Source organism: Varanus komodoensis, unplaced genomic scaffold (assembly GCF_004798865.1).
Source record: "Varanus komodoensis strain SLA01 unplaced genomic scaffold, ASM479886v1 scaffold32, whole genome shotgun sequence".
In the NCBI taxonomy this organism is placed as follows: Eukaryota; Metazoa; Chordata; class Lepidosauria; order Squamata; family Varanidae; genus Varanus; species Varanus komodoensis.
Genome location: NW_025335798.1, coordinates 18,811,177 through 18,835,333, shown reverse-complemented (window position 1 = coordinate 18,835,333; position 24,157 = coordinate 18,811,177). Strand labels below are relative to the sequence as shown.

General features: G+C 42.2%; 1 protein-coding gene across 1 annotated transcript in view; it reads left to right on the top strand.

Annotated features, from left to right (window-relative positions):
* Window positions 1–24,157, top strand: part of LOC123027555 (von Willebrand factor D and EGF domain-containing protein-like) — a 160,204-nt gene that overhangs the window by 16,694 nt on the left and 119,353 nt on the right. The window contains exons 5-6 of the mRNA XM_044438489.1: window positions 916–1,865; window positions 22,733–22,869. Of these exons, the coding sequence (XP_044294424.1) occupies window positions 916–1,865; window positions 22,733–22,869 (1,087 nt within the window). The remainder of the gene's footprint in view (window positions 1–915; window positions 1,866–22,732; window positions 22,870–24,157) is intronic.

Genomic DNA, 24,157 nt, shown 5'->3' with positions numbered 1-24,157 from the left:
CCTCCTTTTTTTCTGTGGTCTTCCAGCTGTGTAAAATTGACTTCATCCTGCACAGTTCTTCATTCTAAAGATAAATGCCAACATTCGTTAGCAAGCAAAGTTTATGATGGCACATGTGTAACTACTTCAGCAGCCAGTAACCTCATCTGTGATAACATCTTTCTAAGTGGTGAAGAGGATTCTAAAATGCTTCCAATTTATTATTATTAGGTGCAAATGTTTGGTAAACTGTTCAGTTCTTCTCAGGGTCAAGTACACATTTCTGCTAAGTGTTCACTGGATTCTCACCATGTGTGCATCCAGTCAGAATAAAAAGGCATTGAAAGCAGACTTCACTTTTTTAAAGCAGGGGTGGTTAGGTTTGATTATATCACAGAATATTATGTCTGCTTTTTGTTACAGCCTGAAAGCCTTTCAAATTAAAATTCAACTGCTTGCATACTCTAGTCTAGTCGTGCTGCAACCAATGGAAAGACTGCACAGTGTGAAGATGAGAAAGAAGTGGTAGGGAGGCCAAGTCTTGGACATGTTCTGCATCGGTGAGATGCTTGATAATTCAGGCATTTCTACTGACAGAGTCTCCTTGAAATGTAAGCTGTACGAAGTGGCCATGGCCTAGAAATTTTCTTTCCATCACAGGTCCTGAAGAAAGTAGCCAAAGACACAAGCTGCTGCAATGGAAAACTCAGTGAAATTTTTAGTTTTCTCTTTTCCTATCACAGCTTGTACATTGATGCTATTTCCCCCCAAAATTGGTAAGCTAAACTGTCCTTGATTTTTGCACTCATGTTGCTTACATTCCAGCATATCATTAAGTGCTTTACTGTACAGCTGTGGTAGATATAACTAATAAAAGTGGATCAATATCATCAGACCACTGAGCTTAACTGGCTTGTTTCTTTTTTATTCAATCAGAATAGCCCCAGGGATGAGTTTATTTGACAAAACTCCACCTTTATCCGAATGGAAGAAGAAGGAACCTTATTGTCTGTGCCACAGACAACATGCGTTATATGTGCAGTCTGCCAAAACTGACCCTACTTTTCAGAATTCTTCCCCACATTCTATGAGTTGCTATTACGAGAACGGAAATTACATGTCTATAATCCCATATCTAGATGTCACAGCAGAATATGCCTCTGACTTGGAAACTGATTCTACTTTACAAGCTGATGGAAAATTAGCAACCCAGACTTTTGACCATTTGCTTCAGACAACCAAAACAGAAGAACATTTTGATGACCTCTTAAAACCAAATGGGCAGAACATCTCCATGAAAACGAACAAAAATGAAAGCTTTGAGGACTTCTTTAATCAGTGGGAGGGGCTATCAGGAGAACAGACACAAGAAGATAATTGGGACTACATCTCTGTTCCTTCTTTTGAAAGCTTGAGTCAAACCAACTTGGAAAGTTTCACTTATTTTTTCCCAGAAGACTATTTTGAAGGAAAGAGGCCTAAAATCCAGGTCACATGGCCCACTCCAAGTGGCCTCACCTCAGCTGAAGCTTTAGCGCACTGTCAGAAGGTTCTCAAACACTCTGCCATTGGATCAGCCTGCAAGGAACTTCTGGGCACCCAACTGGATGTGGCCATTGAAATGTGCCTTTCAGATGTACAAATCAAAGATGACCTTGCGTGGGGAGAATCAATTACTGCATTTCTGGAAAATGACTGCGAAAAAAGACTGCTAGCAGAAAACATCACGGAGTGGTTTCATTCAGAAACTGAGCTACCTGCTATGCATAAAGAAATCATCAGAGCACTCAAGTGCCCCAGTCTCTGTAATGGTCATGGACAATGCACTATGTGGGGATGCCAGTGCTTTGAAGGGTACAATTCCCATGACTGTACAATTGCCGAAAGTGAGTAAAAAATTCTCTTTGTTCCTAATCATTCTGTCGTCCTGTGGCATTTGACTTAATGGAAGAGGCATCTTCAGAGAGCTGTTTGCTTTTCAAGCAGCTTCACTAGTTGAGACATCTGATGAATTAACAATCCGGTTTTGACCTTGACAAACTGGTAATAATACTTGGCTGGCTGCTTTGTAGTTTGGTGTGTGTGTGTGTCCGTGTGGCCACAGGCGTTGTGTATGTATATGGGTTGCGGGGAGAAGTCATCCTGTTAAAATAGTTTTGACAATTCTGTTAAACAAACTGATATCACAGAACTGAGTTTCTTTCCTATTTACTATCTGTATGCTGCAAAGCACACTCCTGACAACGAGAATCCCAACACAGATGTTATGCTAAGGCCAGAAGGTTCTGGGATTGGTTTGCCTAGTATTAAAAGAGCATACAAATACTGTGGGCATTTTTAAAATTTGATGAAAAATTAGAATCAGTGTCATTATCTCCCTGGAGGGAGGGAAAAATTGTCAACTGGACAGGGGAAGAAGTATGTGGAGTCATGGTGCTTTTTAACATTTTTTTTAATTTTAAGGCCTCTCCATATAATTGCTGTGGGTGAAAAAAGAATTCCTCAAAATTATAATTTAATCTTGGAAGTCTACTACTACACTCCTGACCAAAATGTTAAGTAATTTTAAGATGGACAAAGGGAAACAGTAAATGAAACATAACAATGGATAAGTTCAATTATTCCCACATGAACTGAATAAATGTGTATTTGAGGCATGACTGAGGAACAAAATAACTCTCTAAATTACTGTGTCCTAGTGTCCAGCATATCATTCTTGGATAGTCATCTTAAATTCCAGGAGTTTAATATTTCTAGCTTTGCTAAACTGCCCCGGTATATGTCACTAGACAATTATTTACACTGAATGCTACGTGCTCATTCACCAGATCTATAGATATCCTTTCATAGCTCCTTATGGTCTGCTTTGGTTTTCAGCATCCTAATAATCTGGATGGCACCATCCAACAATGTGGATACCCTGAGTCCATATAATTTATGTTTATTTAGGACATGTATATCTGCCATTGGCACTTACACAGTGGCTTTGGCATACAGTTCAAAAATAAACAACACATGCAATAAAATCTAGGAACATAACAGGACAAGCTCATTTTCACCAGACCTCAGGACATGAATCAAGCATGAGAATAGAAAAATGGATTGTACCAATCATTGCCAAAAGTGAAATTTACATCAAGAAAGCCATGATAATAAAATGACTGGAGGAAGTCATTAAGCCTGCATGAGTGCATTTGCAAGAACAAAACAGAAGCATGTGCCACTTTCAAGACCTTCCCTTTGCCAGTAAGATAATATAGTTTCACCTGGACAGGTTTACTACCAAGAGATGTCTTCTGGGCATACCATCATGAGTTGTTCCGCTTCCAAATCATAAAGGCATTTAAACCGGTAACTTCTATTCTGTTTGAAACACACACACACTATTGACCATATTGGTAGTGTATGTGGAGACCATCTGGTCACAGGTGTTCATATCAGCTTTCATTTTGTCATAGATACCATGAGCTCTATGTCTGAGATTTCTGCATCATTATTCACTGAAGAAAGAAGATCCACTCTTCTTTTCTTCTGCACACAGCTCACAAATGTTCCATCTTCTTGCAAAACAAAAATATGTTGCTGTAGTTGAGACTTTTGGACAAGGAGCACTTGGAGAATTCTGTGCTTCCTTTCCTCTGTGTGTCAACTGGAGTCATGTTGACTAATGTTCTGGCTAGTCCATGTGTGGAATAGGGCAATTGCACACGAAAAACCTCAACTGGAGCTAACAGCTGCAAAGGCTATCGTATCATATCATCCTGTATCGATGTCACCTGAATAACACCTGAATAAAGGTGCAGCTCATTCCTCTTCTCCCCTTCTTCTGGCATTGGCCTAAGTAAGGATGGAAAGCCCTTAACGCAGCATGTTGCGCTTATGTATGTTCATCTGTATATACGGGAGAAAGAAACAAAGAAAGAAAGGCAGCAGCAGGTCATGAAAACAATGGTTGCAAATGCATGAGAAAGATGGGAGGGGTTTCTGGCTGTTTGATCCTTAGTTTCACAAATATTTCTTCTTTGATTACACTGGTGTGTAATTGGGGATCAAGAGACATGGCTCCTTAATGTGGAGTATGGCTGATAGCATTATTTTGTTAGTTCCCCACAAATGCAAGCTATTTGGCAATGCTGGATGGAAAATGGAGATGGTGCTGCGTTTTAGAATTCCTTGGCATACAAACTGGGTAACCTGTAATAAACAGACTTTTTCAACTTTAAAAGCACACCTTAATAGATACAAGTAACATATGTAAAAACCAAGCCTAATGTACTTTTTAAAATGCTTAAATTGTTCCACATGCATTAGAAAGGGTTTGTTTATTTCACTTTTTCAGGAACCCTTTTTTCTTTTTAGAAAACTTGCCTGAGATTTCAGGTTTCTGACATTTTTGATGCACAAAATAATTTATAGAATGACCCACTCACCATCAATCCCAAACACATTTTCTTGGGAAAAATGCCATTTATGCCAATGCAACTAATTTCCAAATAAGCTATTTGCGATGATTGCAACCTTAGATTATGTTTCTGCAAACATCATGCCCCAGGCTCTTTCCACTCCTGTGAGACAAGGAGTTGAGAATCAGACTGCCAGCAGAGGAAACTGCCAAAGGGAGTCACACACACATCTCTTTCTTATGAAGCGAAGAAAAAATCTCTAACAAACAAAGTCAAGGTGCTGCACAGCAGCCATTCCAAAAGGTGAAGCTAACCTGGGAAACCTTTAACATTTGCTTTTTCCATTTTCCATAATACACATGAGATTACCTGCTGTTTTCTCATAAAAGGAAGCTTCCTTTGAAAGATCAGTCACCCACATCATATTCAAGCCTTCGGATATGTATTAACCACTTACATACTGCAACAAAGATAAGGAAATAATAAACAGCTGCTTCAAAAAAAACTTATTTGAGTGATGGCCTGATCCTGAGTATGTGACAGATTATAATATTGTGCTAGCTTTTGAGCAACCACAGAAGCACCATGGGAAAATATGCTGTTGTCCGTATTTCCAGCTGAGGGTCTCCTGATAAAATGTAAAATGTGAACACTAATCTAAAAAGAAAGAAAGAGAGAAGAGGAGAGAGATCTACATGCTGCAAGCACACAACTTAAGTTAATAATATCAGTAGTAGTAGTAGTAGTTTTAATATACTATAATTAATATAATTAATAAAACATAAATTAATAATATAACTAGGATATATAAGCAGTGTCCATTTGCATATGCCCCTTTTCCTGTCCCTTTGCTCCTCCTTGGAATAAGTTGCAAAACCCGGCATCCAACACCTAACATACTTTCCCATGGCGTCTGAACTGGGAACTATGGTTGAGTGCTTCCAAAGAAATCAGGATTGGAAGGCAGCTTTAAGCCAGGATTTAAAATTGGTTGAGGACCAAACTAAATGTTCTTGTTAACATGCATAGAGAAGGTATCTATGGAAAATTTTGTTGTTGCTGGGTTGTTGTTTTTTTTACATCAGTGTAAGTGCACATAGCCCCAATGTAGTTTGGGGCATGTGACTCCAATAAAGGTAGGAAGGGGTTAAATCCTCCATGTCTCCAGTTTTGCTCTGAAATTCCACTTTCCACAGGGAAGTTAAAAGTAAAGTCTCCATTGGAGTCAATTGATTTTTTAAAACCTCTTTCAAGGGTCTTTGTGGATTTTTTTTTTGGGGGGGGGGGAGAGATTTCAACCCCACTGCTAGAGCAGCATGGTCCTGATTCAAATTGGAGCTGCATGTGCTTTCACTAGAGCAAAAAAGCCCTACAACACATAGCTGCACTATGTGTTATTGCAAAGAAGTTAGTGCAGTCCTTACAAATCCTGGCTTTATGGACCTGGAAGGCCAAGCACCATAGTGGATTTAGCCTTTTGCAGAAGGGCTGGTGTCAAAGGTGGGAATTCTGCTCCACCTCATGTCTTTAGACTGCCTTAATGTTCTATATTGTGCTATAGAAGACAATATAGCATCTGCCTTAAATCACTGGGAGAGTCATCAGGTATGAGCTGCCATCCATATGCAGCTGCCATGCAGTTCTACCTTTCTTTTTCATTTATTAGTCCCAAAGAAACTGTGGAAAAAAGGGCTTGGAGGTCACTTTGGAATAGAGGAGGGAGAACAAACAGAAGATCAAGCCATATAAGGTGGAGTTGGATGGGGAAGTCTACCAAACTATTTTGGGTTTATAACTAGTTTTGATTAGGACCAATTTCCCTAAAACTCCAGGTTTACCAAAAGGAATATTTCCTGGGGCTGATCTATATTAGAGCTCCTTCTGTATATCAGGGAGTGCTGTCACACCATTTATGAAGAATGCATTTGTTGGGTGCATGCTAATAAATAGAGTGCAGTATCCACTGCATTGAAAATATGCTCTTCTGTCACATGCAAATGCAGGAGAAGGAGGAGGGCTTGGAAAAGTGACGTGCATATGGGTTATCACGCCTTAAGTTTCTTTCTCCTTTATTTTCTCTTGTATCTATTAAGCTATGTGAATTTTTGATGGTGCAAAGTAGTGGATATTTTAATAATAATATTAATTATAATAATAATAATTATTATTCACAGCTCCTCCTGCTATACTTCCACAAAAATCACAGAGAAGGAGAAACAGATACTGTGAGAGGTAAAAAGTCCATGGTTTTGGTGACCTTCACCTCTCCCTATTTATTTCCACCCAAAAGCCAATGCCTCCCTCTCTCCCATGAAGAATTCCCCAGAAGCAAGTGCTATTGGCTTATATCTGAGAAGTCTGTTGGGAATGAAAGAGGCTATAACTCTTGGTGTGTATTCCAAGGTCAGGAGACTCATCAGGAGACTCATCAGATGAGGAGGGGCCCTGGGAACCAGCATTCTCACTGACATGGAAGAAGCAGAGGGGCTTCTCTCAAGGGCACCCTCCCCAGGTGTTCAGGCAGATGCTGAGAATGGTCAGGATTTGCATCTGCAGGGAGGAGGCATGGGAGAACTCCTGCAAGCAGCTGACCCTGGTGCAATTCCTGACCCCATGGCACAATGTCAGAAGAGACGGGCCAATGAACTAGAGCGGTGACAGACAGAGAAGAGATTTGCCCATCCCCAAAGGGCCATTCCAGAGGGAGAGGGAAGGAGAATGCTCAAAAGGAGAATCCTCAGAAGTAGTTGCTAGACTGGATTCAGTGCTAGGTTGCTAGACTGCATACTCAGAGACGCCTTCTTTGTTGGTTGCTCACACTGGAAGTGCACTGGAGAATAAAGAGCCTTTGCCAAAGAACAGTTGCTGTTCTGGAAGTGTGGAGAAGGAAACGTAGCCTGTGACACAGACATGCATATCATATTTTCAGCTAGTTGTTCGTAAGTCTAGTGGCTTATGCCAGGGGTTCTCAAACTTTCTCAGAACCCCCCCAGAAAAGCTTAGACTCATTGCTGCCAATTAGTTACACAACAGAAATGCAGGGAAGATCCAAACTCACAATAGTGGCAAACAGGGGTGGCAACTCCTGATATAATTTTGCATTGCTACCTAATCCTCAATGGAAATTACTGCATGCTTTGCCACAGCAATTCCTTGTAGCTGGGCATTCTCTAATTCACCTTTTCTCAAGTTCATAGCAGACATCTGCTCTGGAGCTGTCATGAGCCACACTCCTATTTCAGACAAATTTTGCTGATCCAGAAGCTCTAAGAGCAGAATTTCTCATTTTATTTTTTTCCTTCCCTTTCCTCAAGGCCGCTCAGAGTAGTCTAACTCTTTGTCCATCATTTCTTGCCCTTTCTCCTTTCCCATTTAACTTGACCCTTCCCCCCTGCACACACACACACACCCTCCCTGCCAGTTTCTTTCGTTCTGCCTTCCTCCTGGATGCGAGTGGGTGGGCTGGGAACAGCTGCTGTTCACAGCTGGAAAAACACCAGGCTATGTGACCCATCTTGGCAGGTTTTTGCTCTAAATGGCAGCATATAAAGATACCAAATACAATAATAAAGATAGATGTTTAACTTATGATGCATACTTGGAGATAAATCTTGGGGAAAAATAAGACTCCATTTCAAATGAAGAGCAGGATCAAGGTGTTGGCAATATAGGAAGATCTTTCTGCACCTTACCATGGACTAATGATTAATGGTGCATAAAATATAACCATGATTATATAGCAGTTAATGTAGGGTAGCAGGACTAATGATCCTTTAAAAAAGATGTGTTCAAATAGTGAATTAATTTCCCATGGTAAGGATGCTCTGGAATTGGAACATGGAATTTGTTTGGAAGTTATTTCCAGGGAGGAAATTATGTGGTTGTTCCCTTCAGGAATAACTCTGGTTGCCTGGTATCAGCTGAGAACTCTTGTCTGCCTGTAGCTTTACAAGGACTGAGACAGTGAGAGAGGATGCTGTGCTGCTGACCTGTACCCACCTTCCTCCTCTGCCTGCTGTAGCAAGTGAACTTCTTCCTTTGGCAACAGACAAGCTCTTTCACCTTATCGCACACACAGTGGAAGTGCCTCTCCCCGCAGCCCGCCACCACACACACACACCATTTGCTTCCTCTCCCAGTCCGACAGATGCTTGTACCAACTGCTTTGCCCTCTTGTTACCGCCTCACATACCGCTGCCATCACATCCCTGTAAGGAAAGGGGAAGAGAGAGGCAGCTGTATACTCTAGAACAACATGAATACTATTTCTCACTCAGTTCCCCATGGTTGCCCCCTTGTCCCTGTCCCTGTGGATGTGTGAATCAAAATAAACTACAAGCTGCAAAATGATAAAAGTGGCCGGTTGAGAGGAATCCTCGGACCAGAATGCCTGAAGCAGATCGTTCCACCCCACCGCATGGCAGAGCTGGCCTGCCTGCCAAGGCATGTGAGGAAGTGAGGCAGCCAACAGGCTTGCCCCTGCTGCTCATCAGCGCCATCTTGAGGTTTTGGGGGGCCCTGGAACAAGATGCCCCCATGGCCACTCCCACAGTGAGTCTACTTGCCTTTGCCACTGCCACCAGGTGCTCTTGTGTCTCCCCTCCTCCCTCATCATGGCTACCACTTGCAGAGAGCCAAGGAGCCAAGGGGCAGTGGCACCTGCTGCTTGTTCTTCCTTCCACGGCTGTTGTCTGGACCAGAGTGGGAGCCAGGTGATCCAGCTGGTGGCAGTAGTGAAGAGGAAGCTCATGTCCAGAGGGCTCCAGGGAGACCCGGGCCAGCACAGGGAAGGGGGCCACATCCCTGCTGGCCTTACAGTGGCCATGCATGGAGCACTTTCTCACAAGGGGAAGGAGAGCTGTTTACATGACGCCTGCATGAGGTGTCAAACTCCCTTTGTGCTTACAACATGTACTGCCAGCAGACTGTAAGAAGGCAATGGTAGTCCATGCAATGGGGAAGGAATGGGGAAAAAATTAGCTGGATCAATTTATGTATTTATTTTTTATTTAGAGAATTTCTAGGCCGCCCCCTTTGCCGAAGCCTCGGGGGCGGCTTACAAATAACTAACTAATAATTAAATCCATCAATCAGCCAATTAAATGAACGCATATTCCACACAGCTGGCAGATGTCCTCATGCTTACTTACAAGTCTTCAGATAATATTTTAATGCAAGCCTATCTAACTTTACAATGTCCTATCACTGCTGGAACTGAAATGCAGTTATCTTTTAAACTGGCATTTCTCTGAATTTTGCAAGGCAGATCTTGAGTTAAAATGAGCATGTAAAAGTACGTATATCAGGGAAGAATTCAATCAAAACTGCATATTTGTAAAAACAAACATTATAAATGCATTATCTTTGCTAATATTTCTTGCAATAAAGAATGCAATTAGGCAAAATTGTGTACAAAACTGTGTATGTTAAGAGAAATGCACATGATATACATATGCGTCTTCCTGCAAATCTTTAAAAAGAAAAGTCTTAAAATGATGTGGAATGGGACAAAATAAATTTAAGATTATAAAAATGAGAAAGCAAAAATGACAGTTCTGTCCATCTCTGCTTTTAACCTGTACTTTGAACATGTGCAGGGAATTGTTGGAACAGAGGACAATTGGATTCTAGAACCATAAGCTGGCCACAGTGCAATGCAATTCTTCTATGATAGCTTGCTAATGAGGGTGCACAGTTCTATAAAAAGTCAGTTCTATTGCTTTGCTTTCACAAGAGGTTACAGAGGCTCAGGTGTGAGCTGAATAACTTTTTTGAATTAGTTTCTTTTTTCTTCTGCAGAACTCTGTTGCTGAGTGCAAAGCCAGACAAAGAAACTGGCCACATGCAGAAGAGCCCATAATGTTCATAGGCTGTGGGGGGTGGGAGGTCTTTAAAAACCAGTTGCAAATTAGATGCAACTATGTCCACCAGAATAGCACCCACTAACAAGCATGCTGTGTTTACAGTACATGCATTAAAAAAACTAGAATAAGTGAGTCTCATTGACTGAAGTCCATTAGCATTCTCTTGCTAGCATTCACCCTGTCCCATCTTAATCCACTGGAAAATGCAAGGACACATTCTGTTCAGTAATACCACAAACGTGCAACTAAAAAGTGCAGAGGACAATACAATTTCCCTGACCTGTGTGTCAGTTTTGCCTAATTAGCTGCATGTCATACTATAGTGAATAAAGCAAGCCTTCGACAAGCGAGGAACTGCAGATGAGGAGCAGAGAGGGGTTCTGGAACAGGCAGACTCTCCCGTTGGTTTGACAGGTGTGGGGCAACAAAAGCAAGCTGGTGGCGGTGCTGGAAGAGGACTGTTCTCCGATGCTGTTTAGACACAAACATTTTGTGCAAAGTATCCCCCTCTTCAAGGTGTGGATGTACAATAATGAAAGCAAAGGGGGTCCTTGTTCTAAGGTACTTTTCAGCTATAATTTCTCCTATAAATTATATGGGGAAAGCAGCATAAAAGCAGACTTTCAAGAAAATGGTTTGCTCTAGGAGGAATGGCGGCTGGGGAGGAGGTGGGAGTGCCATTTAACATTTCTCTGTCCAGAAAGTAAAAGAAGGATGTAAGGGTTGTATTAGTCTCTTTTCTCTGACAATTTAATGAGAGAAGGCAAAATGATTTAGCCTGAACCAAACGAAAAACAAATGCTAAACACAGGAACATTTGAAGCTATATACCGTTTATGTTTCATTTATATAACATCAATGGGAAAAAAAACCTACACTGAAATGAGTGGTCTGGCAACATTCCTCAGGCATGATTATAGCAGTAATTAGCTTAATGATATACCAGGATAATATAGAATATGCAACATGCTTCCATTTAAGTACTAAAGGACGGTACTCATGTATATGGGAGATGATACAAGGTGTGTGACATAGACACTTAAATGTAACTGAACTCCCTAGAACTAAAGTGTGGTTTATGCCACCTCTCAGCTCCTCATAAAGTGCTTTATTTCAGTGCAAGAGTATCCCAGTGGTCATATTTACAATTACCCTCAAACAAAAATGAGCATTTATAGCAAAAAGGCACCTCTGAAGTTTGGCAATTTTCCAGGAAAATTGTACCTTCTTGATGCCACTTTCTAGTCTCATTAGATAAATAAATAAATAAATAAAATCTCCCAACACCTGTATAAGGTACTTAAAATGTCATTACTGCCTGTAATTAAAAGGAGAATTCAATTACCATGGTTAGCAAATCAGGCTGGCTTGCAGTTTGTGTCTGCTGACCATGGTGGTTGTTAAAAGAAAATCATAACCAACAAGCACACACGTAGAGAGATGTTATACAGAGCTCCTGGAATACCCTAGAGAGCTAGTACAAAATAAAAGGTAATGAGGAATAATAAGGAGAAATTGGTTTCCTATGGTCATGACACTTTAAGAGCTTTCTGGGTGTTAGATTCTGTTCCAGAGTGGAATGTCCAGGAAAAGAGGCTAAAGAAATCAAAGTTACTATGCCTGTCACTGTAAGAAAAAGAAGCAAATTCAAAACTGTTATTTCAGGTTGTTTAGTTTTCATATCTGCATTCATTGAGGAAAGCCTCCCCAGTTTGGCATGCAAATATTTTATCCATTTATTATTTCTACATTACTATTTTTTTCTCACTTTAGCTGGACTCAAAGTTCATATCTTTGAACTTGAGCCAAACTCGATACCCTGAGTTTGTAGGAGTGACATTGTGCTTCAAAAATGATTGTCAACTACTTTCTATTTTATCCTTTCAATCTTGGACTGTGCTCTGTTCTCTTCTTAAATTGTAGCTGAGATTAGAGCACATTAATTTAAAACAAGATCAACATTAAATAATTCCATAGGACTCAACTGGCGCTGCAGGAGTAGCAAAGCTGTACGTAACAGATTATAGTGGAAATCTAAACAATGATTGATTTATATCCTCTTGATTGGGAGGGCATTAAAAAACCCAAACATATAAAAGCCGTACAATTTGCTTTGGGGAAAGGGCCAAATGCAGATTTGCCGCTTCAAAGACTAAATGAGGATGTCTAGATGCTTGGTATCTAGGCGGCAAATACAAGTTGGGCTGTTTCGTAAAAGCGATAATTCTACCCCATGGTGGAAGACATATCAGTCATAACTAGACAGATTCTTAAAAGCAAGCATCCAGTGCTGATTATATGTGGACTCATGCTTTCAAGGGGAATGTGCCCCACTGAAATATATGGAACATAGGCATGACTTAAAACCACTTTGTTAACCTTGTGCTGAATTCAAAGACCTTTGGAGGCCACTGAGCATGTTCAGTCTATTTCCTTCTTTTTCATTTGTTTTTGTCCCCACTTGAGGCAACCTTTTAAAAATTATTTTGTACTGTTGCGTATCTGGGCTTCACCTGAGCATGCCCACAATCCTTGTTTCTCGGTGGCCCAGTTTTGGTTCTATTCTTGCTGGCACTCAAGTTAGGCAATGATGTAAGCAGCCAGTCTTTCTATTATGGCCAATGGTTCAGGGAAGACATAATGCACTATACATACTTTGCTCTGTAAACAGGAAGCAAAGCAAAGAGACCTTTACTCAAATCAACAGGCTCATTGTTAGTTCTCTGTTGAATTGTAGGAGCCATGTGCCATCTCACCTTCTTAAAATGTGAAGTTCTCACATACAGATTATTCTACATACAGGTCCAGGGTGGTGTGGAGGTGAGAGTGCTGGACTGGGACCTGGGAGACCCGGGTTCTAGTCCCCATTTGGGCATGAAGCTCATTGGATGACTTTGGGCCAGCCATAGACTCTCTGTCTAACCAAGCCCCAAGAGCTGTTGTAAGGATAAAAGAGGAAGGAGGAAGAGGAAGTAAACTGCCTGAGTCTTTTGCAGGAAAACAGGCAGGCTATCGTTGTAATACATAAATAAATATTCTCACAGTAACTTTACGTAATCTGCCTTGAGTACTATTTCCTCAGTGGAAAGGAACAAAAACAAAAAATAAGCAATTGAGCAAAAAAAGCCCCAAACCATGCTGCCAGCTGTTGTTGTTTTTTTTAATCTTGAAAGCACCAAATATCAGTGGGTTTCACAACAAACACAGGTGTGTTTACTACAAAGACCCCAGTAATAAATGGAAGGGGTATTGTTTATGGGCCCAGATCTTTCTCTTATGTTATGCTCCTGTATCCATGTCTTGAAGCAGTGGCAGCGGGTAACTCATCTGCTGGGCAAAGCTGCTAGCATCCACACAAAGAGGTTGGAAAGGGAAATTCCTCCCTTATCTTTCTGCTCTTATCTTCACACATTGGGAGGTGCAGATGGAAATACCAAGGTCAGCAACAAGCTGACACACAGTTCCTACCCAGGGTGGTCATGTGGTCAGCAACCGTGAAATGGCTTAGTGCTGACTTGGCATCTCACACTTCCACTGCCAGTAACCAGCATGGGAAGGGAAGGGAAGGGAAGGGAAGGGAAGGGAAGGGAAGGGAAGGGAAGGGAAGCCACTCTATGACCATGCAAATGTTATGGCATCTATTGAATTGGTTTCAACACTAGCACTGCTTGTGTCCGAACGGTGACAGTCCTTGCAAGTAAAACCAAGTAAAGTCAATGGCACCCCCTCTTTGAGGGAGGCTTCCTTCTGTGGTTATCTAATAGAACTGCAGTGTTGATAGAAAAATGTTTGTTTAAAATGGGAGAGGGTTAGGGGAACAGACTGTGTTCCAGACAGTCACCTTATGCAAACAGAATTACATTTAATTTCAGTCCATGTAACGATTATGCCCAGTACATAGCTTCAAATTTGTTTAAACAGCAGAACAGAACTGAAAAGCTGATGTAAGTCTGTTATCTCATGTATGTTTTGTGATCCTCTGAAGGGAATGAATAACAAGGTCTAACAATGTGAAACATGTCTCTAGGTTTAAAATGCATATTTTACATTTTTAAAAATCAGCAAATATTAACAAGATGGGAATGGGAGGGCTCTGCTTACCACAATTCTAGCTTACATTTTTCAAGTGCAGGTGAAATGTATGTGAACATTTGAAAAACAAAGGAAAACATCAATAGCGTCCTAGTTCTATTGTTTTGGTTTCCATTACTTTTCATCCAAAGCACAAACCTGGCTGGATTGCAGCAAGTCTATTAGCCTGATAGATACAAAAGTCAATAGAAACTAAATTTAGAAAGGATATCCAATTTTTATCATGACGGACCTCAGAGTTTGCAAGGCTGGTGATCTATATTGTACCTCTGAAAATCAAATAAGAGAGATTAGTCCTTTTGGTGATTAGTTTATTTGTTTTAATGCAAAGCAGTGAAAACAATTCCATAAAACAAGCAATTGGAAAAGTGGTTTTTTAAGTGTCTAGGATTAACTAACATATCGATTTATAGAAAAGCAAGCTCTGGTTTTGAGCACAAAGGTATTATATTTAAATGCTATATGCAACCATGAAAAGGTGTTTCAGAATGAATGGATTTAACTCGTAAAATAAAAGTCTTCCTCCACCCATTGCCTTCAAAATTGTCCCCTTAAAATAAAAAAGCTACAAACCCAAATAATTTCAAAACAACCAACACATTAATAATAAATATTAGTTTATAAACAATGAGCTTGTTTGTGTTTTAAATTACTCACAGAAAGCCATTTGTCGCATGTATATAAACAAGCCTGTGTTTTGGTAATTTGAAGTAATGGGAACTAGGCATTACTGCATTTGAGCATTGCAATTCTCCTAAAGTTTTTTACTGGTTAGTAGTAATCTATGTGGATGTTTTTCATTAAAGCATCACATTGTGTTTTGAACATGAATGGTGAATTAACTGTGAACTGTGCATTTAAAATAAAACCCAGCCTCCAGAAATTCCCTCCCTCTCTTACCTTGGCCTGTTGCCAGGTTCCATTTTGGGCTTGCATCTCCCAAAATACAGGATCCCAAGGTGGATACTTAGAATCTGAACTGGTCAGGATTCTTAGCTGAAATGCCAAGTCAAGAGTGCTTTGAGATAAGCCATGGAACTTGTGAAAAGACACATGGGGGAGATACTGTGAAACTGGGGGTCCTTAGAGGGAGGGAGAGAAGTTAATAATTCTCACATTCAATGACAAGTCAAGAGAGCTTGCCAATCAAGTAATGCCCAGTATTTCAACTACCTTGCCCACAAGCAGCGGAAACTTCCCTGAAGGTGAAGCTTATTCCATTTGGTGATCAAGGGAGGAAGAGCATATGGATTGGAATGAACTCCTATCATTAGCAGAACTCATTCTCAAATTAGCTGGCTGTTGAGGTATGTTTCATGTCAACAACCTATACAATGGCCTATTTGCATCACTATACCAGGCCTGACTGGCCCACTTTAACATATTGAAATACTACAGTTATAAACCTCTTGTCTAGATCGGTTGGAAAGGCAGGAGGGAGGCTGGTGGGGGACAGACTGGCTCTTGACCCTAGCCAGGGAGCTATAGAGTGTTCTGTTTAATAGCCTCATTACCTGTGTGGGTAAATGAGTTATCAAGGCCCTTGAGCTAACATGGTGTGCAGCAGAGTGCTCTGGTTCAGCTCTCCATGCCAGAGCAACAATAACCATTGTGTCTGTAGCTCTGGCACTGCCTACCCAGAGCAAGGCAAGTAGGGGGTTCAGATGACTTACTCCCATGCACCGAAAGAACTTGGAGGAGGGCGTTGTGGTGCTGTGTGTCTTAGTCTTGCATCCATGCCCCATTCTCAGTAGTTCCTCTGCTGTCTTTCCTCGAAAACTATGGCTGTAAAAGTGGTAAAGCAGCAGCAGCAACAGCAGGAAGGACCTGATGTTTCTTGGAGCAAAGCCATTTAAGACAACACAAGAAAGAAGAGCTACTGAGAAGAGCAGCTAAGTCCAGAACTGAAGACTCCAGCATTCGGTTTGCTTAATGGGAGAATATTGTACAGATGAGGAGAATGTAGTCCAAGCTGGAAGGATAAAAAAATAAGACAACCCTGCTGGAATTTTAGTTCAAGGATTTTGATGCAGTGCCTGTAATGAGTTAGGTTTATTATGGGCAACAAAAAACATAAATAGAGAGCAAAGCGCCAGTTAGACACACTAAATGGGATCAATTTACCAAATGGAAAGTTGTTTCTCAAGGTTTCAATGGCTTGCTAAGACAGCATATTATCATGATGAATTTGCAGGTGTAACCTCTGATTTGTGCACCACGGAACATTTCTTTGGCATTTAGAAATAACAAACTGCATGATACCAACTTGGCAACCACAGTGGCACTAAAGGCAGAAGAACACAGTGAAGGAGTTGAATCAGTGTTAGCAGGTAGCAAGCTGGGAAAGGGACTGGGAAGAATGCATGCTTATGAACTCAACTACAGAGGACATTTTTTTTCCTTCATCAGCTGCAGAACAGAAAGAGATTTGACTGCTCAGCCTAGAAACCAAACCCCCAAACCAAGTTGGTTTGTAAAAGACCCTTAACTGGCCTTTCTGAGTCTAAGAGGGAGGGAGGGAAGAGACAGTGTCGTGCATGCACCTTCTGGCAAGCTTCCCAGGCACGCACAAATGCTGACCGTTTCGGCAGGGCTGACAGCTCGAACTCTGAGAATCTGCTGTATGAAGGGGAGCTGGCTGATCCTGGCAGGGCTGACGGCTTGGACCCTGATAACGATAGGGTTGTTGAAATGAACATGGTTCCAGCTGCAGTCCAAGGCCCCGAGTACCTGCCTGTGCCTGCCAGGGAAGAGATTAGTTCAAGGGCAGCCACAGGGCCTGGTCAACCTGCCCATGGGAATGAAGAACAGCAACAGCATCCTGAGGGGGGCAGATTTAGAGATGAGGAGTCTATCAGATGGAGAACTCCAGAATCCTGAGGAGGTGGGCCTGATAGTCCATCATCACAGTCAAAGAGTGGCCCAGTTGGGATCTCGGAGGGAGGAACACAGGCGTGCCCATTTTCACAGTGCCCGTCCCCACCGATTCATAAGCAAAGCTTTGGGTGAAGGGGGCTAGAGAGGAGTCCTCAGCTCTCAACAGCAGAGAGAGAGAGAGAGAGAGAGAGAGAGAGAGAGAGAGAGAGCGCGCGCGCGCGCGCGCGCGCGCGCCATACCTGGCAAAATACAGGGTCCACACACAGCCAAAAGGGCCCCCTAGACTCTGGAGGAAGAGGACATTCAGTCTCTGCTGCAGCCAGAACTATGGGATTAGAAGTCAGAGTCCAGAACTTCAAAAGGCTGCTAGGAAGGAGCAGTGGTGAAGTATATCTGGTTGCAGGTGCTCGCGGGGTCACTAAGGGAGCACCAATCAGCTGCCTTTGCCAGGCAGTATCAACTGCCCTCCCTACCCTTGGCAGGTGATAGTGGCTGATACAGCTGGGAATGGGAACGGAGGCACCAAGCCCTCTGCAGTATAATTTATGAGATGCTGGCCTACCATCCAGAGTTAGCGGCAAGGATTTGCTGTGCTGTGTTATGAACTTCTTCAAGCTCTTACGAGGAAAAGCGCAATGTGAAGAGGAAGGGCCGCATCAAATCCATGGCAGGCATAACACTCCTCTAGCCATGCCATGCATTTTCCTTTACCAAGAGTAACACTGGTGAGCCACAGGTCTGTGGGAAGCACCTGCAGGTCTTGCATTTCCTGTGATAGCCCTGTGCCAGTGTCAGTGAGTGTGTCGGAGGAAGGACATGGAAGAGGGCTCTGCTGTACTATATAGTAGATGTTGGCAACCTGGTGCTATCCAGATGCCTGGACTGCAGTCCTGATCAGCTCAAAGAGGCATGGCTAATAGTAGGGGATAGTGCAAATTGGAGTCTTAAAAGATCTGGATAGTACAAGGTTGCCTTCTTGTCCAGATTCATTCTCTCTCTCTCTCTCTCTCTCTCCCTCTCCCTCTCCCTCTCCCTCTCCCTCTCCCTCTCCCTCTCCCTCTCTTATTCTTGTTTTCATTCTGACATTTCTATTTTGAAACTAGATTTCAGGCAGTGCAGTCCTGCACATAACTACTCTGATGTAAGTCTCACTGAGTTCAGTGGACAATACTCCCAGATAATTTTGGATAGGAACACAGCCCTGGACCGCAGTTGTCCCTATGAAATATTGATATGCACTGAAAAGCCACATTTCCCTTGCACCTGGGATGTTGCTGTTTCAGCATTCTGCACGCCAGGAAGAGATGGGCATGCCTCTTTCAAGGCCTTTGCACTGTTGCCCCAACCAGGTCGGTTTGGAGAAAAGGGACGCTTTGCAGGGCTCAGAGGTCCATGGGAGAAGAGCTGGAGACTCATGAGCATTTGTTTCCTCATGCCCCATCACTGGGAGGAAGTCTAAGGATGTGCAAACCAGTGATTTTCTCACAAAAGCACTGCAACATTTTTGGCTTGTTCGTGTTTTCATTTTACACCAGTTTGCAGAGGATTTTCCATTACAAATGAAGAAAGTAATACTTCTGCACTTATTTTTCTAATGTGTGCACTCTCCCCCCATTAACTGAAGTATGAAAATGTGTATTTTTAAAGAAAAAATAATCTCAATGTGGATATATTTAAAACATTATTTTTACACATGATTGCAATTCAAGAGTTTTCAAACATTTCTTGGGAAAAAACATTCCTGCTTGCATTTAATACAGAACTGCCAATGGGAAATGTATCCATGATTTGCAAACAGAAACAAAATTCTTATACCCACCTTAATGCAATTGAATCCAAATTTCAAAATACTTTTGCAATCAATTTAAATACAAGTTATTCTTATTAGGTCATCATTCCAAATTGACCTAGGGTCAATTGAGCTATCTCTACTTTCCAAAAAATTAATAATGATCATTTCAACTTACTGGTACTTTAGGGATATTTCTATACTTGTTGGAAATGAGTGCAGAGAGTAGAGTTTCGGTGTATTCAAGTGTACCTCACATACTGCAGTATCTCACTTGAGAAATTGTGTTATTCCTTGGAAGATTAGGCTAAGGCCATTATTAAGGGTAACATCCCTGAGGCTGCTGAAACTGAGAAGCACCAGTTTCAGAGGGACCCAACTGGCATGAGGCTTCGTTATACAAACAAGCATCACTCCCACCTTCTTGACCCCAACCAGTCTCAGCAGGCTGCAGAAGCAATTCCTAGTACTCTTTAAAATTGTCCACTGTCGACAGTATATGGAAAGGCTTTATTGCAACTCCATTCCACAGTGCACACACATGCTGAAAATGCTCCACTAATTTATTAGAAAGACATTTATAGATTCCAAAATGTAGCAAGGTCACATCCCGCTGGAACATGTTTTCTGCTTTGGGAAGAAGCCACCAGAACAAATGGAGTAAAGGCTGCATTTTAGCATTCAGCAGATACTGCGTTGACTATGCTGGTTGGTTTTGACCAGAGAGTGCAAAAATGTACCAGGTTCCAATTTAAGTTGGAACTGCTTGTTGTGGCACGCTTCTGTATTTGTACTGAGCATTGTCGCATTCCTTCCATATGCGCCACAATGCAGGCAGAAAAGTTTTGTTCCTCTGATACTGACATTCCAACATTTGAAATGTTAAATAATATATCTGAGATACGCCACAGGCAGCACAACACCTGATAGTCTCTTGTTCGTTCATATGTCTTTATATTGATTTCATATAAGCTGAAAGAGATGTAACTTAACTATTGTTGTAGCAATAGATTCATATTGTGTGTGTGTTTGTGTGCACGTAGAGGGACATAGAGAGAAATAAATGAAAATCAGCTCTCCCTTTCATTGCTGGCTGCTGGGAGTATTTTCTTCCAGCAATGAAACACCACTCATGAGACTTTTCAAACCAACCTGTTTTGAGAACTACTCTATGAGGAAGTGGGTTGCTAGATTTTGCCACATCTATTAGATTACCTTTCCCTCAACGTAGTATCTTCTGTAGTTTTAGACCACAGTTCTCCCCATTCCTGACCATTGGTCATGCTGGCTGCAGCTGATGGAACCTGTAGTGCAAAGCATCTGAAGGAAAACAATTTGGGGAAGGCTGTGTTAGAGAATAAGGACTGGCATTTCTTGGTCATGGATCAGTCATCCTAATCATGAACAGAAATAATTTGGTGGGATTGAAAGACTGTTGCTGGCTGTGAGTTTTAAATTCTAAAAGTCTTGAAAAATCTGTTGGGAACAGTGGGCAATGCTATTAAAACCTCATGAAAAACATAATGAAGCTTTTATTTCTATGCACTACCTATCATTTATCAAAACTGCTCATCCTGCCTTCTTAATAGTGTTGTGTATTACACGACTACTGAACTAGCTGATGAATGCTGATCAGTAGGAAACTGAGTCTTTGTAAATACAATATTGGGGTTTAATGATGCTGTTAATACCTCTGATAGCTTTTAGAAACAATAATAGCAAATAAGGAAACAAAATGAATGTTTTGCAGTGGTAGAGCACATTCATTTTGTTTCTTGGATTTATCTGTCTCATTTGAGGAATTCTTATTCTTTAAAGATCAGTTGCAAGTTATAGTCAATGCTCAGTAGGAGCCCAGAGGAGCACTCGAACCAATCAGCATTTGATACTGAGTGTATCAAATTAAAGCTGAAATGTTTTGCACAATAACTGAGGAGTAAGTCCCACAGAACCTAGTAGGACTTCTGAGCAAATCTGGAGAAGCAATGCAAGGCATGTATACACTTACGCATGTTTAGGCAGAAAAAGAAATCCTACAACTCCCACCATTCCCCAGCCAGGACTGTGGGACTTACTCCTGCCTAAATAAGCACCAGATTGTACCCTAACTGAATTTGGTTGCAGTCCTAAAAGTGGAACAGGCACTGTAGAGCGTGTGGGACTTTGCCTCCAAATGAGTGTGGCTCTGTTAACATTACCATGTTTGTACATGGATGGCAAAGAAAGTGTGCTACGAAGAAGCTCTGACTTAATATGAAGTCTTAACAAAGCAGAAAATCCTGTTTTGAGATGTGCTGTGTATCTTTGTGGTGGTGGTTTTTCACAGTACAAAAATAATAGAGTCTGTTTAGCCCAAGACACTAAGGGCAGGTCAGATAAGACCTTAATCCCCTTGGGAATGTTACCCATACCCAAATTCCCCTGTTCCAACCAGTCCTTCCTGCTTCCCCTCTTCCCTGCTCCTCCGTCCTCCTGGGAACAATGCAGGAGCACCAAGCACTGCAAGCTCAGCCATTGATTTGGATTCAGTATTAGGGGACTTTTGTGAAACAGTGGAAAGTTCAGCAGCCATGGGAGCTATCAAAGGACTTCTGCTAAATCCACAACATGAGCTATGCCCATTTATGTAGGACTAAGTCTCACTGAGCTCCATGGAGCTTGGCTCTGAATGCACTGTAAACTAGCGTTCCTTTGGTTTCAACAGAGCATACTACCTTGGGCTAAATTTGTTTGATTCTGTGCTGGGTTAATATTTTAATTCTTTACTTCATTGAAGACATCCGTAGCAATCTGGAAACTACACACTTCACAGGGCTGGCAATTTGTGGCCCTCCTGGGTTCCCTTATCTTTAGCTGTGCTGACTAGAGCTGGTAGAATTTGTGGGCCAAAACAATTTGAGGACCACAAGTTGCCCACCACTTTCCTAGGCCCAAGTCCTATGCAGTTTTCAAATTGCTGCAGAAATCTAAAATCTGGGAAATGTATCAATGCGCCATTGACCTAGTGCAGCCTATGCTCTACTAGTTTATTCTAATCTCATTTCAGTCTCATCTGCTGGTACTGACAGATGAGGTTGAAGAACCAGCAGTTTGTAGGTTGAATAGAATGCCATTGCTTGGGAAAAGTATCACATAGCTAGTGGATTTTGCTTCTATAAAAACAGCCTGTGTTATTTATGAAGTGAACCCACAAAGTTACAATGGATGCCTTCCGAAATAATATTCCATGAGCAGAAATACAGCCTGAGTCTTCAGTCCTGCTCCTAGCAGAGCCCTCAGAAGCCCTCTTGCTCACCCACACCCCAACACACCCCAATTTAGAGATCTCTTCCAGTGCCAGACATTGAGAATCCCAAATGTTATGGGCATTTTCATAAATCCCCAATGAGCCTCAGATGACAGCTATTTGGGATGATCTTGTGATGTTCAAAGCAGTGCCTGTGGTTTGTGGAGCATCTCTTTTTTGATAGGGTAGGAGACAGGGCTGCAATTACTGCCTGAAAATCAGGACCAAAGCCACCTTTCACCACCTCTCCTCGCCATTCCTCAAACCTGAACTCTGTTACTCAGAATTCCTATGTACATTGATTGTCAACTTTGTGGGTAAATGAAAGAACAGAGGGGCAGCCGACTGCAGGTAAAGCATACAGAAAATAAACAGCAACAACACATTTGCTTTTGAGCTTATGTTTCAAGATCTCACTGCCATATATTTGTCTTCCTTTCAGTGCACCCCGTGGAGATCACAGATTTGCTCAATGGTGGTTTCTGTGATTTACGCGTTTCTGACTGCAGCCGAACCCATGTGTTTGGATTTATCTTCAGCAACACTCCTGATCTTCACTGTGAAGTCACCAGGTTGACTGTGAGTAATTTAATACGAGATCACATAAAGAGGCTTCCTTTTGTCAGGAATCCTTTCTTTCATTTGCTGGATCTATAGATAAGGAGAGTGGAACCATCTTGGTTACAGTGCTCTCCAGAAAAAGGATCTACAAAAGCCACATCACTGAGTTAAAAGTTCTGAATACATTTTTGAAAGTAAAGTCACACAGACATGTGGAAGCTTACCATTAACTTTTCCCAGTCTCAAAGATCAAAGGCTAAGTTAACATGAGAGACGTGAGCAGAGACGTGAGCAGACATGTGAGAGAAGCCAGCTGGTGCTGGGGGTCAGACTAGATGGCCTGGGAGGGCCCTACTGACTCGCTCTGTTTCTCTGTTTCTATGTACTTGGTCTATGTATTGAGTGATAACAACTCAATAATCTGGTTTCCTACCTCCTGAGCCACATGGTTAGGGATGGTTGGCATTTGGAGGCAGGAGGCCCAGCTTAACCCCAGCCCTTCCTGTATTCCCCCTTTCACCACCACCCAGGCTGAAACTTACATGGAAGCAGAACATCGCCTAGCAATTTCATGGTTTGCGCCTGATTTGCAATTGCTGCCAAGTGTGCTTCTCCTGCCCCAACAGCACTATCTTCATTTGTGCACGCTTGGACAAGCACAGAAAAACTTCCCCAGGAAAGACACAGGCAAGGGACAGAATCGGGCAGGGTCGCCTAGGGTGCTTGCTGGTGCTCTTCGCAACGGCAGGGAGTTCTGGTCAGAGGAAGGAAGCTGAGCTGCCTAGCAGCCTCCAGTGGGCATGAAGAGAAGCAGAAGGGCTGCTGGCTTGGCCACTCTGGAGTGCTCAAGGGATGGGCCAGGCAGCCAGTGAAAATGGGTGTGTGCCTCACAGGGGAAACACAGTTGGCACTCTTTTGTTTGCACACTGTTGCACACTGTTCTTAGCATCCTGCATCCAGTGCATCTTCTCCCCACTCCTGGAGGACTGACTCTTCATTGAATGCAAAGCAGTAATTCTGTGTGAGTGAATAAGCAAGACAAAGCAAGAGAGTCTCCCTCTCATTAATGAAATTCCTTCAGCTGAGAACTGGCAAAACCATACGCAAAGGGAATCCCCCATCCCCACCACCTTTATTGGAGATGGTTGCTGTCGCTGAGGGCCACTGCATTTTTTCTCAGGTCTGCTGGCAGCGGGTCATGCCCTCCATCCCTTGATCAATATCTGGTGTCTGCGACACAGTTCGGTTTCTCTTGTTTTATTCCAAGCAAGTTGTGGAGAATGTGGGGCAAGACCAAATGGGTCTT